Source organism: Gymnodraco acuticeps, unplaced genomic scaffold, assembly GCF_902827175.1.
Source record: "Gymnodraco acuticeps unplaced genomic scaffold, fGymAcu1.1, whole genome shotgun sequence".
NCBI lineage: Eukaryota > Metazoa > Chordata > Actinopteri > Perciformes > Bathydraconidae > Gymnodraco > Gymnodraco acuticeps.
The window spans coordinates 35,710-51,516 of NW_022992037.1; the positions used below are offsets into that span (position 1 = coordinate 35,710).

Genomic DNA, 15,807 nt, shown 5'->3' on the forward strand with positions numbered 1-15,807 from the left:
GCAGGTTCTGGTCCAGGCTCTCGTCATCTCACGCCTAGACTACTGCAACTCCCTCCTGGCTGGTCTACCTGCATGTGCCATCCGACCTCTGCAGCTCATCCAGAATGCAGCGGCTCGTCTGGTCTTCAACCTTCCTAAATTCTCCCACACCACGCCGCTCCTCCGCTCACTTCACTGGCTTCCGATAACTGTTAGAATCCACTTCAAGACAATGGTACTTGCGTACCATGCTGCGAATGGATCTGGCCCTTCCTACATCCAGGACATGGTTAAACCGTACACCCCAGCACGTGCACTCCGCTCTGCATCAACCAAACGGCTCGCTGCACCCTCGCTGCGAAGGGGACCCAAGTTCCCATCAGCAAAAACACATGGGTTTGCTATCCTGGCTCCAAAATGGAGGAATGAGCTCCCCATTGACATCAGGACAGCAGATAGCTTACACACCTTCCGGCGCAGACTGAAAACTCATCTCTTTCGACTCCACTTCGAGCGATAGAACTATTAACAAAGCACTTATATACTAATAAAGGGCTGGCTTATCTAAAGCCAGTTGAGTAGCACTTGAAATGTTTTTGCTCTATGAAGCCTGATGTACTTATATGATTCTGTTTTCTTCAAGTTTGTATTTTGTTGGTCGAACGCACTTATTGTAAGTCGCTTTGGATAAAAGCGTCAGCTAAATGCAATGTAATGTAAGTGCAAAACAAGCTGGAAAGTGCAGAGAGATATTCATAGTATATGATATATAAAAATACATCTTAGTTCTTGTCTCGAATTAAATATGGCCTTGAGGACATCCTCATTTATGTAGTTCAGGTCCAAGGCTTTTATTGTAATTTGTCCATAGCTACAGTGTAGTTATGACAATGAAATTCATAGGTCACAGGCTCATCCAACAGTGCAACACACAATAGAGTGCAAGTAATAATATAACAGGTCTAGTACAGTTGAGAAGAGCCCACACTCTTTCAGTGTTAAGACAATATTTGAAATGCAAATGAGACAAATAGACCGATAAGGCTGTGCAAACTGACTCACCATTCTCTTCTTGCTCTCCATGTTCGAAGTCTCTGTGCACCGTTAAAGAAACAGCCCGGCGCGATCCTGCAGAGCAGCGTCACAGAGAACACTGTAATCTCTTCTCACGAGATTCAGGAAACCACATACTACAGTGAGCAGTGAGGTCTCATGCATTACAGACTGCTGGCCCTCCGCTTAAAAGGAGAGCATAATTCGATGTAATTCAAATGTATTTTAGTTTTGAATAAATTGGGTTTTCGTCAAAAGATCCAGCAGACTGATGAACAATTCTCAACATAGCCTCCTCCAGCCATATAAAAGAAGACTGTGTTGAATACATATTGGTGTCTGTTTTTCTTTTCATCAAAAAAAAAAATATATTTATAGCATTAATTCAACGTATTATTATTATGTATACGTTTAATGATAGCCTAAATAATAATACTGGACGGGTTATCCTGGTTGAACTTGACAAATGTGTACTTGTGTCAGGTGTGTTATTATGTTTAGACTATTCAGAATTGAAGATGCTGTAATTGCAGAAAAGTGACTAAGTCAATCTTCATAACATTTGTATTAACAGTTATTTATATTTTCTTTACATTAAGACTAACACTTAATATATATATATGTTTTTGTTGGTGCCATCTAGCCTACCAAACAAAAGGTTTGGACACTAGCACTAATATAACCAATCAATTCACCTTTGGACACTATTAACCTCGAAAACAGCATTATCTAACCTTGAGCTATACACCTGGTTAGTTAATCATTTTCAAAATAAGACCAAAAAAACTACATTGGCACCACTTGATTTTTCCACATAAAAGATCTGTACTCCTGAGTCCTGAATGTGCCCTGAATAAAGTCCAAGCTCAGAGGGGACCGTGCTTTCGGCTACTAAACTGGTGCTATCAAAATAATTGCTTTTAAATGGTCTATTGTTTTTACTATATGGCTGTTATTGTTTTTATTCTTGTTTGTGTTTGCCTTTTTATTCGTATTATTTTACTTATTTTACGGTTTGAGAGCTGAGCGGTGTGATTTTTGTATTTTATTCCTCTATACAGCACTTTTGGAGGTTTACAGTGCATTACAAAGAAAGCTGTATCTTATCTTGCACCTCCTGCCATCGGCCTGAAGAGGGCGCTGCTCAGAGTGTTGGTAGAATCAATCTGACGTCACTTCCTGGCGGGATTTTAAAAACGGATATAAACAAAACAAGTGACCGAAATATTGAACGACACGGTTTTTTTTTGTAAACAATGCTTCTGGTGTCAAATAACATATCATTAGAGTCGTACTACGGTAACGAAACGGTATCTTTATTACACTTTGTTTTACCGGCAACGATACGCTTCATAAATAAGGTAACATATGTTTATAAACTCCTGTTTTAATTGCTATACCAGTATTGTTATATAGAAATATGCTGAGGTTGGAGTTTGACTCCTGTATTTGAAGCACTTTATTTATTATGAGTGATGTTTGGATATAAAGAGTATATGAATGTTGTTGATCGTAGTTTATTTATATGCTTTAAAAACAAGAATGTCAACCAGTGTACCAAAAGACAAAATAAAACTAACGATACACTTTATTGTGTGCTGTTGTCTCATAGCCCATACACTGCTGCGTTGATACTAATCCTAAACTAAACAATTGTTCCTTGTCAGAGAAAAGCAAGAATAACTGTAAATCGGCTGGATTATAAACGTCTTATTAAACTGTTTATCCAGCTGTTTTATTACTTTTACCCGGTGAGTCACTATTGCGTTTTACAAAGACTAGTGCATTACTTGCTGACAATTATATTTACACTTGTTTGCATATTAATCTTGTTGTAAGAATCATATTTAGCCTATCATGTAACCCTCCTGTTGTCTTCGGGTCAAATCTGACCGATTTACTACTTTCATCAATCATAACCTTTTTGTTTTACATTCGATTGCATTCAGGCTTTATGATATCCTTCACAGTAGACATTTGAACATATACAATAGCTGATCACCACTTTCATTGCCTTTTGGATGATTTAGTCAACTTTGTAACACCCATGGTGTTCCTGGTCAAAAATGACCGCCATAAAGAAAAGGAATTAGTAACCATCCAGATCAGATAAAACACACACACACACACACACTCTAGATGTGTCCCCCCTTTATGTGCCCCATCCCCCCATGTGGATCACACTCAAAACACACACACACAGAACAATTTGACACATTTCCCGCTCTTATGTGCCCGTCCCCCCACATGGATCACACCTGGCACACGCAATACATGTTCAGTGTCTATTCTTTGTGTACTGCAGTTGTTCATGTATACCAGTAGTCTGATACAATATGTACAGTTTGAAAGGGTGTTAAATGACATTTGGTGATTGTTTTTTGTGTTAATGTAATAGCAGTTAAAACAGGACCGGTCAAATTTGACCTTGAACACGAAGACAATAGGAGGGTTAATATTCAGTAATGTGTCTGCATGATTCTTGCATTTAATTTGAATGTATTAGTAAATTCAATAGCTCTTAAATTCATTCTTTTCAATCACTGTCTGCTACTACATCGGTTAATCTCCTTGGATTAAACCCAGATGATCTGATATCTCTGAGGTGACTTGTCTCTCCAGGCACCTTCCCTCTTCTGCGATGGACCCGTCTGATGGCAAGGGGAGCCTGAACCTCATGGTGGAGGCTGTGGCCCTGAATCCTGCTGCGGACAGCTCCAACGCACAGAAAGACACCCCGCCTACAGACATGCTGAGGTTCTCCCTCTACCTCTGCTTTAACACGTCTATCATTCATTTAACAATGTATACACCCCACCTCTATTACCTCTTATCATAAAACAATGACGAGAATCTTTAAAGTTGCTACATGTACTGTTTTCAGAATGAATCAACAGATGTCCAACCAGTGTTTTGAGATGGCCGTACAGCTCCAAGCAGGTACCAAATACAACTGTGTGTTTGTTCCATCATGTTGAGTTTCAATGAAGTGTGCAATCTAAAAAAAAAAAAAGACTTAACATTGTTTTTGGAGCAAAGATGGACCGATTAAAAGTAATCACAGAGCTTCAGTCGGCAGACTACAAAGTAACTCACGAAGCAAGAAATCTGGGTGTAGTGATGGACTCAGACCTGAATTGTAACAGTCACATTACAACAGTTATTAGGTCTGCATACTACCACCTGAAGAACATATCAAGGTTTAAAAAACTAATGTTGCAACAGGATTTGGAAAAACTTGTCCATGCTTTTATCTTCAGTAGACTGGACTACTGCAATGGTGTCTTCACAGGTCTCACTAAAAAATCTATTAGGAAGCTGCAGCTGATTCAGAACGCCGCTGCTCGAGTCCTCACTAACACTAAGAAAGTGGATCACATCACTCCTGTTCTGAAGTCTTGACACTGGCTTCCTGTGTGTCAAAGAATTGATTTTAAAATACTACTGCTAGTTTTTAAATCACTAAATGGCTTAGGACCGAGGTACATAGACGACCTACTCCATCACTATGAAGCATCCAGGAGTCTCAGGTCTTCTGGGTCGGGTCTGCTCTCTGTTCCATGGAAAAGCAGCTTTTAGTTATTATGCCCCAACAATTTGGAACAAACTGCCTAAATCATGCACGTCCGCCGAAACACTTCCTATTTTTAAATCCCGACTAAAAACGCACCTATTTGCCGCTGCTTTTAATTGAGCTGCCCATACTCACACTACAGTATGCCTTTTAGTCATGTATTCTGTACCTGCTGTGTTTATTTATTTAATTTCATTATCTTTGCTTTTGATGCCTGTTTTTAAATGCCATTTAATAATGTATTTATGCTGTATTTGTTCTTAAATGTCTTTTTGTTTTTATTTTGTAAAGCACTTTGAATCGCCACGTGCTGAAAAGTGCTATATAAATAAAATTGCCTTGCCTAACATTGTTTATTGTCACAGGAAAAAGTAAGAGATCATGCAGCACATCTGAAGCTGAAAGAGATTTGTGAGTATTTGAAATATACATTTTTAAGTGGACCTAGAATGTTAGCCACATTTAAGATGAGTGTTCATTTCAACATGTTTACTGTTACCATGTCTTTTTCTAATGAAATGTTGCAGGCCAGTTTATGTCAAAGAGCTGGAAGGAGTCAAGACCCTTAACTTTAACAGCACGTTAACACTGCACAGGTAAACCAACGCCTTATCATTTACAATGTCCACGATATAATGCACAAACAAGTTGAATAAAGAAGCAGTAAACTTTGATCAATCAATGATTGAACTGGTTCTTTCAGAATGCAGATGTGGCACGCTATTGGAGAAACAGTGAAGGGGAATTATTCAGGGTCGGTGTAAGTACATTTACAACATGTTAAAACAACTCGTATACAACTATGTTTGATTATTTGAACGACTGTGTCTTTATGTTTCTCTCAGTGCCCTGAAAGCTGGGAATGATCGCTGCATGGCTCTTTGTTCACAAATAAAACAATGTCAGCAAGTAAGCACCCTAATCATTGTGTATACAATATTCAATTGGATAAAATGGTACTTTGTATTTCCTTGATGTTGTTGTAGATAACTTGTTTGAGCAGGAGAGTTATTGAATGTTGGTCAGACAGGTATATGGTGGTGAATTACCTCGTAAGACAATTTGGAAAGCAATATTTGGTTTTGGTAATATCATTTAAGTAAGTAATAACAACACCACTGCCAACCGCTCACTTCCAAAAAGTTTCCACAAAGAAATCCCCACTTTGGACTTGAAAAGGCACTGGAAATATACTTCCTGTTAATGTTACTTTACTTTAAGTACAGTGTGTCTGTATGATCTAATCAGTTTATATTATCCCTTCCTCTAATACAGTGATTCTCAAATGGGGGTACGCGGACCCCTGGGGGTACGTTGGGGTACTGCAGGGGGTACGTGAGATTCAAAAGAAAAAGGTTAATTAAAAAACACCATGCATAATTACAAAAATAATCTTAGTACAATAAGTTATATAGAAAACACAATTGTATATAAAATATTCCTAGAACCACTAAGGGGGTCCTCATATAAACATGTCAAATGTGTGTATTGTATTTTATAGTTTTTGCATAATCAATTTGTTCATTGGTTTGTTAAACATATATTACTTCAATTGAAAAACTCCGTGGACATTTAAAAAAAAAAAAAATGTTTTCGTTCTCATGCATAAAGATGAAAATATGCTTAGTTTGTTGTAATTCATGCATGAAGGAGTTAATAAATCACACACTGATGGAACATCACTATATTATAATTATTTATAGGCTTTTTATATCAAAAATGTTCGGGGTCGGTCAGGGGGTACTTGGCTGAGAAAATGTTTCAAAGGGGGTACATTACTGAAAAAAGTTTGAGAAGCACTGATCTAATACATGTAATATCACTATGTTCTTGGTGAGCTTTTAAGGAAGATGTCTTTCAAATGATTGTTCAGATTTGAGAGAACGGATCGACTCGTACATGTTTACTGCCACAAGTTGAGATGTATGAATTAATTATAGCAGGAAATTGTAAAAACGTATTTTAGGCACCAGAAAAATCAAGTATTTGCTATATATTTATTAATATTTTCACTGCTTTGCCTTCTTGTCGGACAGCCCATCCTTACAGGGTGGTGGAGTTGTCATATTAATCAATGCTCTCTTCAAAGCCACTTTGGTGTTTTAACGGGTCAGTTTAGACTCGCCAAACTCGCACAATAACGAACAGTTAAACAGTTAAATTAAACCCTAATAACTTGATAAGCAGGGGAGAGAAAACTGGAACTGGCTGGTTTTTTAAAGCTGACAGTAGTTATAACCGCCCCTCTTTATGACCTTGTTATCAAAGAGGTTGTTTTCTGGGACTAGAGCATGGGTCAAGGAGGTTGTTTTCTGGGACTAGAGCATGGGTCAAGGAGGTTGTTTTCTGGGACTAGAGCATGGGTCAAGGAGGTTGTTTTCTGGGACTAGAGCATGGGTCAAGGAGGTTGTTTTCTGGGACTAGAGCATGGGTCTAGGAGGTTGTTTTCTGGGACTAGAGCATGGGTCTAGGAGGTTGTTTTCTGGGACTAGAGCATGGGTCAAGGAGGTTGTTTTCTGGGACTAGAGCATGGGTCAAGGAGGTTGTTTTCTGGGACTAGAGCATGGGTCTAGGAGGTTGTTTTCTGGGACTAGAGCATGGGTCTAGGAGGTTGTTTTCTGGGACTAGAGCATGGGTCAAGGAGGTTGTTTTCTGGGACTAGAGCATGGGTCTAGGAGGTTGTTTTCTGGGACTAGAGCATGGGTCAAGGAGGTTGTTTTCTGGGACTAGAGCATGGGTCAAGGAGGTTGTTTTCTGGGACTAGAGCATGGGTCAAGGAGGTTGTTTTCTGGGACTAGAGCATGGGTCTAGGAGGTTGTTTTCTGGGACTAGAGCATGGGTCAAGGAGGTTGTTTTCTGGGACTAGAGCATGGGTCAAGGAGGTTGTTTTCTGGGACTAGAGCATGGGTCTAGGAGGTTGTTTTCTGGGACTAGAGCATGGGTCAAGGAGGTTGTTTTTCTGGGACTAGAGCATGGGTCAAGGAGGTTGTTTTCTGGGACTAGAGCATGGGTCAAGGAGGTTGTTTTCTGGGACTAGAGCATGGGTCAAGGAGGTTGTTTTCTGGGACTAGAGCATGGGTCAAGGAGGTTGTTTTCTGGGACTAGAGCATGGGTCTAGGAGGTTGTTTTCTGGGACTAGAGCATGGGTCTAGGAGGTTGTTTTCTGGGACTAGAGCATGGGTCAAGGAGGTTGTTTTCTGGGACTAGAGCATGGGTCAAGGAGGTTGTTTTCTGGGACTAGAGCATGGGTCAAGGAGGTTGTTTTCTGGGACTAGAGCATGGGTCTAGGAGGTTGTTTTCTGGGACTAGAGCATGGGTCTAGGAGGTTGTTTTCTGGGACTAGAGCATGGGTCTAGGAGGTTGTTTTCTGGGACTAGAGCATGGGTCTAGGAGGTTGTTTTCCTTTATACACAACACAATAAAGATTGACCTGAAAGTACAGCATCAACAGTGATTATTGAAATTGAGATGATTCATTCTGAACCAGATTCCCTCTGTTTTCTTAACAGGAGTCAAAAGATCTTCAAGATGAAGTTACCGAAGTACTGAAGAAAAGGCTTGGTACGTATGATGGTTTACGATGAAAAAAATTACAACTATATTTGGAATTTTTCCGCAGATTTTTAGCAATCGTTGTGTGTGTAGAAATGAAGCGGCTCATTGATGAGAAAATGAAAGAGATGGAAGACTTGAAGTCCAAGAAAGAGGACGGGTTTACAGAGAAGTACAAAGCTGCGATGGAGAAAGGACAGGAGAACCTGGAGAAATACAGAAAGTTGGGCGTCATGACACAAAACGTCCTCAGGGTAAACAAATCGCACCAGACTTATATTAACTCTTAAATGGGCATTCACTATTTACACTGTTATTACACCCTTATTGTACATGCATAAGCCCTTATACACCACTAGTACTCCGTTATACACCCATATTACACTGTTATTACACCCATATTACACTACATATAAAAGCAATATTACACTGTTATTACACTCCATATAAAAGCAATATTACACTGTTATTATAACAATGTCATTAGTCCCATATTACACTGTTATTATACCCATATTACACTCCATATAAAAGCAATATTACACTGTTATTACAATATTATTACTCCCATGTTATTATGCCCCATGTTACATTACATCCATGTCACACCATTATGAGACCCGTATTACACCCATGCTACACTGTTATTACAAACATATTGCACTGTTATAAGACCAATATTAAACCAATGTATATTATGCCGTATTTACAATGTAATGACCATGGTAATGACATACATTTTACACATGGACAAAGCCTATCCCCCAGGATACAGAAACCATTTAACAATTTGTATTCAATATAAAATAAGAAAATACATTATCTGTCCCTACATTAACAATGACTTCAATAGCATATGCAGCTTTTGTACTAAGTAAATGTTTCTCTTCAGGGCATCATCTTGGCCTGCAGAGTCAACTGGATGGAAGATCCCACACTTCGAGACATCGCCATGACGCTGGAGGACTTGCCCTTCTCTGACTAAAAAACAAATCAATGTATCTTATATTTATACGTGTCTGTATTGTATTGTCAAATAAAGAATCAATAAAAGTACTCAAACCACTCTTGTGATTTATGGTAAAGGTAATGTAGAGACGTCCAGCAGCCACTAGAGGGCAGAACCGGAAGCAAAGAGATGCTCCTCACTCTGCACATCCTGTCAGTGAAGAAGAAAGTGAGGCTGCACGTGTTTACAGACCCCAAGACGAATATACTTTGAATAACTGTTTAACATTTGGATTTGTGGATCTCTAACTGGAATACAACTAATTAAAAATGCCGAAAGTCAAGCCGGAGAGGAGGAGCAGGCAGCACCAAGAGGTGAAAAACCAAGGTATGTTTCTCCAGGAGGAGTTAGCGTTAGCACGATAGCCATTAGCAAACATTACTGTCAGCTGATGGAGGGAATGGGCTTTAAATGGCCTTTATATCATATCCCTGCAACACATACTGAGATGTTTACTACTCCAGTACCGGTTTAAAAATAACACATTGTTGGTATTTGGGGTTGTCAAATCTGCCGCATGTGTTTACAGTACACATCTGTTTACTAACGCTCAATACATTTTGTGACTCACCAAAGTGAATCGCTATTTAACGTGGCACCATTTGTCAATGTAAATTCACAGACAGTGTTGTAAAAATACTTTAAACATTTCGAGTGCCTTTTAGTTGTTTCGCATGTTTATTCGTTTCTTAACTTTAATTGTCATTGTCCCCCTCTATATTCTCATGTGTACTACCTGTGTTCTTCTCTTATTCTGCTATAACTCCTGATTTCCCTACACTGCAGGGATCAATAAAGGTCCATCTTATCATAGAGATGTACCCCAATTAACCAGTTCATTTTGGGGGAAATGCCAATTAAGTTATCAGTCGCAAAAGTAATGTTATGTACATTTCTGTCATAGTTACATATAAGCTCTTACATTATATTAACACCAAATCATATGTTCATGTCTTAATGTTATTTGGCTTCTTCAAGGTCCCATGTCATGGCCATTTCTACTGATCATAATTCCATTGTTGAGGTCTACTAAAATAGATTTATATTGTGCAATTTTCCAAACTCACATTGGTTTCTCATACAGCATCTCTGTATAGTACTATGTGTATTGTCCTAAATGGCTTGTTGGAGCTCCTGCCCCTCCCTATGAGCCCAGTGGCCAGCGAAACCCAGCCCAAACACACACACACACCCGCAGCCTGGCTGGGAGTTTGTGTGTGTGCTCACCGGATGCTCACACACCGACTCACAGCCTCGCCACGTTTTATGAGAGTCTGACTCTTCGGACAAAGCATTTTAATGTTATTAAATTATGCAAGAGCCCTTCAGTTAGAATTGGATGTAAATATATACCTTGTTTTACTAATCTACATCACACAAACTCAGTCCAACGTGTCTCATCTTGTCTGTTGCAGGGATTATGTTTAACACCGGCATCGGTCAGCACATCCTGAAGAATCCACTGGTTGTCAATGGGATAATTGAGAAGGTACTGGTGCAACGTACAGTTAATTTTGTACACACATACACGCCTATTTGTGACCAAAGACTCTAATGTTACAAAGATGATCACGATATACAGTGTTGTTAAACCCTACTCATGGTTCATGATTTTCAGGCTGCCCTGAGGCCGACGGATGTGGTTCTGGAGGTGGGACCTGGTACTGGTAACATGACCGTGAAGCTGCTGGAAAAAGCCAAGAAGGTGAGAGCATGAAGGAGCAGTGGCGGTTCTAGACCAATTTGACTTGGGGGGGGCCAGTTATTTTCTGAGGGGGGCACAATAAATGCAGGACGAAAAAGAGAACTAGACAGTATGAAGTATATAAGAAAACAATGCAATACAGTTATTGGTATTTGTTTCAGTACACCTATTTATTTCAGATATATCTTATAGTTATTACTGTTAGCTTCAGCTTAAGTTATAGTACCATTTTTGCACTAACACCATATCATATTTATATAAAAATAAAGGCAATGAACAGTTACATCTCTACTTTAGATCTACAATTACACAGATACAATAGTTTAAATCACCTTCAATTATCGTGGTCGTCTCTCGAAACGTAGGTTTCAATCAGTCTTTCTTGGATGCAACAGCCTCTGATGATCCCAGATGAAAAGTGTTTGTTTTTAGCACGCTTCAGCCGGACAGTGAAAGTGAGTGCACCGCTCTAATGGGTCCTGAGTGCACCGCTCCAATGGGTCCGACTAGAATGACGAATAACGTTAGTCCCGCCTATTCCGTCATTCAATAAATCGTGTAATAAATCATACATTTTTCATTTTTAGGGAGGTCAGTGTTAGGGGGGCACTGCCCCCCCCCCCCTAGAACCGCCCCTGTGAAGGAGTCAACTCAATATCATTAATTTAGCCATGTGCCTCTATGCCAGGGGTTCTCACACTTTTTGTTTATGCGGACCACTATTTATTATCAAGGATTTTCACGGACCACCTCATATGTAAACCGTAAAAATAAGTACATATATAAACGTAGTGTTAAAACGCCGATATTTTTGTTATAGTTAATTATAGACAATCAAAAGTAAATTGAAGCCTATCTGATACTTTTGTCGCACGTGTGACCGGTGTCTGTCTGCGTTGTGTATGTTTCTCAAAGAGGACGGCGGACGCTATTTTAATTAGGTCATCCCAAACAATGCCACAAGTGCGCACGCACTCTCTCTTTCTCTCACTCTCTCAGTCTCTCACACACACACGGTGCTTCCCGGGCCGTATCCAGGATTTCCTACATACCGAGGAATCTCCTCTTTCCAACAGTGTATACAACTCAAAATGTGTCTTCGGGTCAACGCGACTGATTTCGATAGAGCAAGTCACATGAGGTGGTCCCCGAAAATCCTTGATAATAAAAAGTGGATTTTATTTAGCTTTTTTCCACGGACCACCTGCAGTACCCCGCGGACCACAGTTTGAGAACCACTGCTCTATGCATTTGAACAGAATGTTACATCAGTGTTTCATGGATCGAATGTTGTCGGGGTTATTCCTTTTATTTGTATCCAAACCTCATAGAAACGTGGTTTTCCATCACCTTTTCTTTCTTTGGTTTGAGGTATTCAACAGCTTTTAACAATCTAATTGGACAGTGCATTAGAAAAGTTAACATGTAGCTAACTGACATTTTAACCACATTTTCCAGCTTACATTTGTCCTTCATCTTTTGCTTTTATCTGTTTTCTTTGTGTTTTTTGAAGTGTCCACAGCAGTGTTACAGTAATTGTGTTTCAGTGTGCAGTCATTACAGAAATGTCTATTTTTGCAGGTGGTGGCCTGTGAGTTGGACGGCAGATTAGTGGCTGAACTTCAGAAAAGAGTACAGTGCACGTGAGTGGAGAGGGCGGCATGATTCCACCACATATACATGTAAACCTAAGTATCTGCAATATATGAAAAGTAAATACATGATCTATTAATAAAAACATTGTGTTTTCCTACAGACCCATGCAGGCCAAACTTCAAATATTAATCGGAGATGTGCTAAAAACAGAATTGCCTTTCTTTGACGTCTGTGTGGCTAATTTACCTTACCAGGTAAATACATGTTTCCTCCACTCTGCATCACTTTATCGTCAGTCATTCAAAAACAATCCTGCATTTGATTTTAAACCCAACTCTTCTCAATTTGCAGATTTCGTCACCATTTGTCTTTAAGCTCCTTCTGCATCGACCTTTCTTCAGGTAAGAAATAACCCATGGCTACTGAGAGGACACTGTGTATGTCCATGTTGAGCGTTCAGCATTTCTCTTGTGTTTTACCTTTGCTCAGGTGTGCCGTGTTGATGTTCCAGAGAGAGTTTGCCATGCGACTTGTTGCCCAACCTGGAGACAAGCTGTTCTGCAGGTTGTCCATCAACACACAGCTACTGGCCCGTGTGGACCATCTCATGAAGGTCAGTGCGTAACCTCTGATGTCTAAAAGCAAATTACAGATTTTGTTGATTTGTTAAAAAAGGTTCCCATCATCTTTTGTAATGAGCCTTTAAGGAGTTGTTATCATAATGAATGACCTCATCTCCTTAAGACAATGGATAGGGGATATTTTTGTTAATGTGGTGATATGGTGCTAATCGGCAACAAATCCAAAACTCAGAAACGCTCTGTACTGTCTGGAAATCGTTGGATTACACAAGTCAGAAAAAATCCTACGCATCCAGCCCTCCATCCTATTCTCAAATAGTATAACACTTATCATAGTATCATACCCTCATCTTTATCTGCTACTTTGCTGGAAAAACGGTTTAAACAGAACGAATCCACAAAGAAAGGCTGTGCCGCATTGAATGAGGATTTAAAATGTGAATGTCAGTGTTATGAATGGAAATTCAAAGTATTTGATTCAGTCTTTTGATTAAGTCTTGCTTTCATTCAAGGTTATTCAATTAAACAACTGTATGATGTTTTTCCCTTTATCAGGTAGGGAAGAATAATTTCCGTCCCCCTCCAAAAGTGGAGTCAAGTGTTGTCAGGATAGAACCGAAGAATCCTCCTCCTCCAGTCAACTTCCAGGTGAGGTTTGGCTCTATTAACAATGAATTATGTGATAATGCTGTTTGTTTTAAAAGGAAGTACATTTCTAAATATTTAAAAGTCTGTTTTCTCTTCTTGAATAGGAGTGGGATGGCCTGGTCAGGATTGCCTTTGTGAGGAAGAACAAAACCCTCAATGCAGCTTTTAAGTAAGTACCTGCTTTCTGCACACACTGCCCCGCCGGCCAAATCTATTTTCTGTCAAAAACAACGTGTATAAAAAGAAACGGGTGATCATATTGATTCCTATTTCCAGGTCCAGTGCGGTTGAACAGCTGCTGGAAAAGAACTACAGGATTCACTGCTCTGTAAACAATGTGGTGAGTCATAGTGTCCTTTGTCCCGCATGTTGTACTCTCAAGAGTTTTCAAAATGTCCAAGATCCAGAGATGGGAAGTAGTGGAGTACAAATACTTTGTTACTGTACTTAAGTACATTTTTCTGGTATCAGTGCTTTACTCCACTACTTATTTTTCTGACGACTTTTTACTTTTACATTTTTCACACAAATACCTGTACTTTCTACTTCTCACATTTTCAAAACGGGTTCGTTACTTTAGTTTTAATCTGCGTTTGGTGGCCGAAACATTAATTATCTAACAATGACATTATTGTTCTATTAATATAATTAAACTAAAGGGAGGTCAGTTACTCTAACTAGGTATGGGTACTTTCTACTTAAGTACATTTTAAAGCCCATATTTCTTTACTTTTACTTGAGTAAGTAGTTTAGTCAGTACTTCTACTTTTACCAGAGTATTTTTAAACACGAGTATCTGTACTTCTACTTGAGTAAAGGATGTGTGTACTTTTGCCATCTTTGAATCTAAAGTCCTGTTCTTAATCCTGACAGGAAATCCCAGCTGACTTCAGCATCACCAAGAAGGTTGAGAGTGTTTTACAGGGGGTTGAGTTCAGTGAGAAGAGAGCCCGGACCATGGACATCGATGACTTCATGGTGTAAGTTGAACATCTTATTTATCTAATCTACTGAAATAAATATATGTCTTGACCTGTTTTTAATTATGACTTTCCTTCATCCTCAGGCTGCTTCATGCATTCAACTCAGTAGGGATCCACTTTACTTAAATGGCAGAGGGAACTAGTGCTACGACTCATATGTCCTGCCTTTATAACGAGAGGAGTGGAAAGTGCTTTGCTTGGAGGACCTGAACATCAAGTGCTGAAATAGTTTGAGGAAATGTTCAAAGATTATTGTAGGATACTTTTTAAGAGCTCATATTGAGTGTGTTATTCTGCCTTAATGAGTTGGGCATGTGTTTGTCAGGTGGAAGCTGTTTGAGCCCTCTTGGTTGTACTAGAGCCTGCCAGTGTGTTATTCATTAATCTGTTATTAATACTAATATTCTTAAATCTACATTTGTTTTGAAAATAATTACCTCCTTGTGGAAAAGGTAAATATTTAAGGTTTATGAGTGTCTGCAGTCTATTACAAATAATTTCAGATTGTCCACGTTTCTTTCTGTGTCAATGTTTTCTCACTCACTAAGACTAAATGTAGCTACAGATTGCAACGATTGATCACTTTCTCTTCAATCCGTTTTTTTAATAGGATATAGTTTCGTTTGAAAGTCAAATAATTGAACAAAAAAAATTACAATTTCCCGGAGCCCTATGTGATGTATCAGCGCAAAAAACCAAATAAATTACATTTACAATGAGAAGTAGCACATTTTAGAAACTAGGGCAAATCTTTGGCATGCTTTTTGGTAAAAACGATTTTTCGACCCGTATTAGCGCTTCCGGTGAGACCCTTTCAAAACAAAACTTGCATTTATCAAAAAATAACGCAGAAGGAAAGTTTAATTTGCTCCAAAAAACATCGATATTTTCAAATTTAAATTGCAATAAAGAGGAAAACGGTAGCCATTTATAATCCTGTGTTTCATAAATATAATGGTGACATCTATCGGCCACCCTGGGTATTACAACTTAAACCACTACCCGTTGATCAGATACCATTGTGTGATTTTCAGATAAATAGTTAATTTTAGACCCTTAACCAAACAGTTCACCATCAGCCCGTCTCTTTGAAAGGTGAGCCTCCTTTGTCCCTTTATGTAAAACCG

At 39.1% G+C, this 15,807-nt stretch overlaps 2 protein-coding genes across 4 annotated transcripts; both read left to right on the top strand.

Moving 5' to 3' along the window:
• Positions 1 to 2,242: 2,242 nt before the first annotated feature.
• cenph (centromere protein H) lies at positions 2,243 to 9,225 on the top strand. Of its 3 annotated transcripts, none has more exons than XM_034201684.1 (10): positions 2,243 to 2,393; positions 3,655 to 3,789; positions 3,917 to 3,972; positions 4,972 to 5,017; positions 5,134 to 5,202; positions 5,310 to 5,366; positions 5,452 to 5,515; positions 8,116 to 8,167; positions 8,252 to 8,412; positions 9,051 to 9,225. In XM_034201684.1, the coding sequence occupies exons 2-10, from the start codon at positions 3,674 to 3,676 to the stop codon at positions 9,141 to 9,143; spliced, it is 714 nt and encodes a 237-aa protein (XP_034057575.1). In that variant the 5' UTR covers positions 2,243 to 2,393; positions 3,655 to 3,673; the 3' UTR covers positions 9,144 to 9,225. The 3 variants fall into 3 exon arrangements, with proteins under 3 accessions (XP_034057575.1, XP_034057574.1, XP_034057576.1); XM_034201683.1 differs by having other exon boundaries at positions 3,619 to 3,789; positions 9,051 to 9,214; XM_034201685.1 differs by having other exon boundaries at positions 5,310 to 5,360; positions 9,051 to 9,214.
• Positions 9,226 to 9,270: 45 nt separating this feature from the next.
• dimt1l (DIM1 dimethyladenosine transferase 1-like (S. cerevisiae)) lies at positions 9,271 to 15,191 on the top strand. Its single transcript, XM_034201681.1, has 12 exons — positions 9,271 to 9,494; positions 10,583 to 10,656; positions 10,786 to 10,872; positions 12,454 to 12,515; positions 12,629 to 12,722; positions 12,820 to 12,869; positions 12,958 to 13,081; positions 13,605 to 13,697; positions 13,802 to 13,866; positions 13,974 to 14,037; positions 14,571 to 14,677; positions 14,764 to 15,191. Exons 1-12 carry the CDS (start codon positions 9,437 to 9,439, stop codon positions 14,804 to 14,806), a joined length of 921 nt encoding a protein of 306 aa, XP_034057572.1. The 5' UTR covers positions 9,271 to 9,436; the 3' UTR covers positions 14,807 to 15,191.
• The last annotated feature ends 616 nt before the right edge of the window (positions 15,192 to 15,807 follow it).

Bases quoted from the DNA above. Each gene is read 5' to 3' on its own strand.
- dimt1l (XM_034201681.1), top strand. From the start codon at position 9,437: ATGCCGAAAGTCAAGCCGGAGAGGAGGAGCAGGCAGCACCAAGAGGTG. The intron at 12,516-12,628 runs GTGAGTGGAGAG...GTTTTCCTACAG, and splicing joins CAGAAAAGAGTACAGTGCAC to ACCCATGCAGGCCAAACTTC. The intron at 13,082-13,604 runs GTCAGTGCGTAA...TCCCTTTATCAG, and splicing joins GTGTGGACCATCTCATGAAG to GTAGGGAAGAATAATTTCCG.
- cenph (XM_034201684.1), top strand. From the start codon at position 3,674: ATGGACCCGTCTGATGGCAAGGGGAGCCTGAACCTCATGGTGGAGGCT. The intron at 5,018-5,133 runs GTGAGTATTTGA...GAAATGTTGCAG, and splicing joins TCTGAAGCTGAAAGAGATTT to GCCAGTTTATGTCAAAGAGC. The intron at 8,168-8,251 runs GTACGTATGATG...TTGTGTGTGTAG, and splicing joins AGTACTGAAGAAAAGGCTTG to AAATGAAGCGGCTCATTGAT.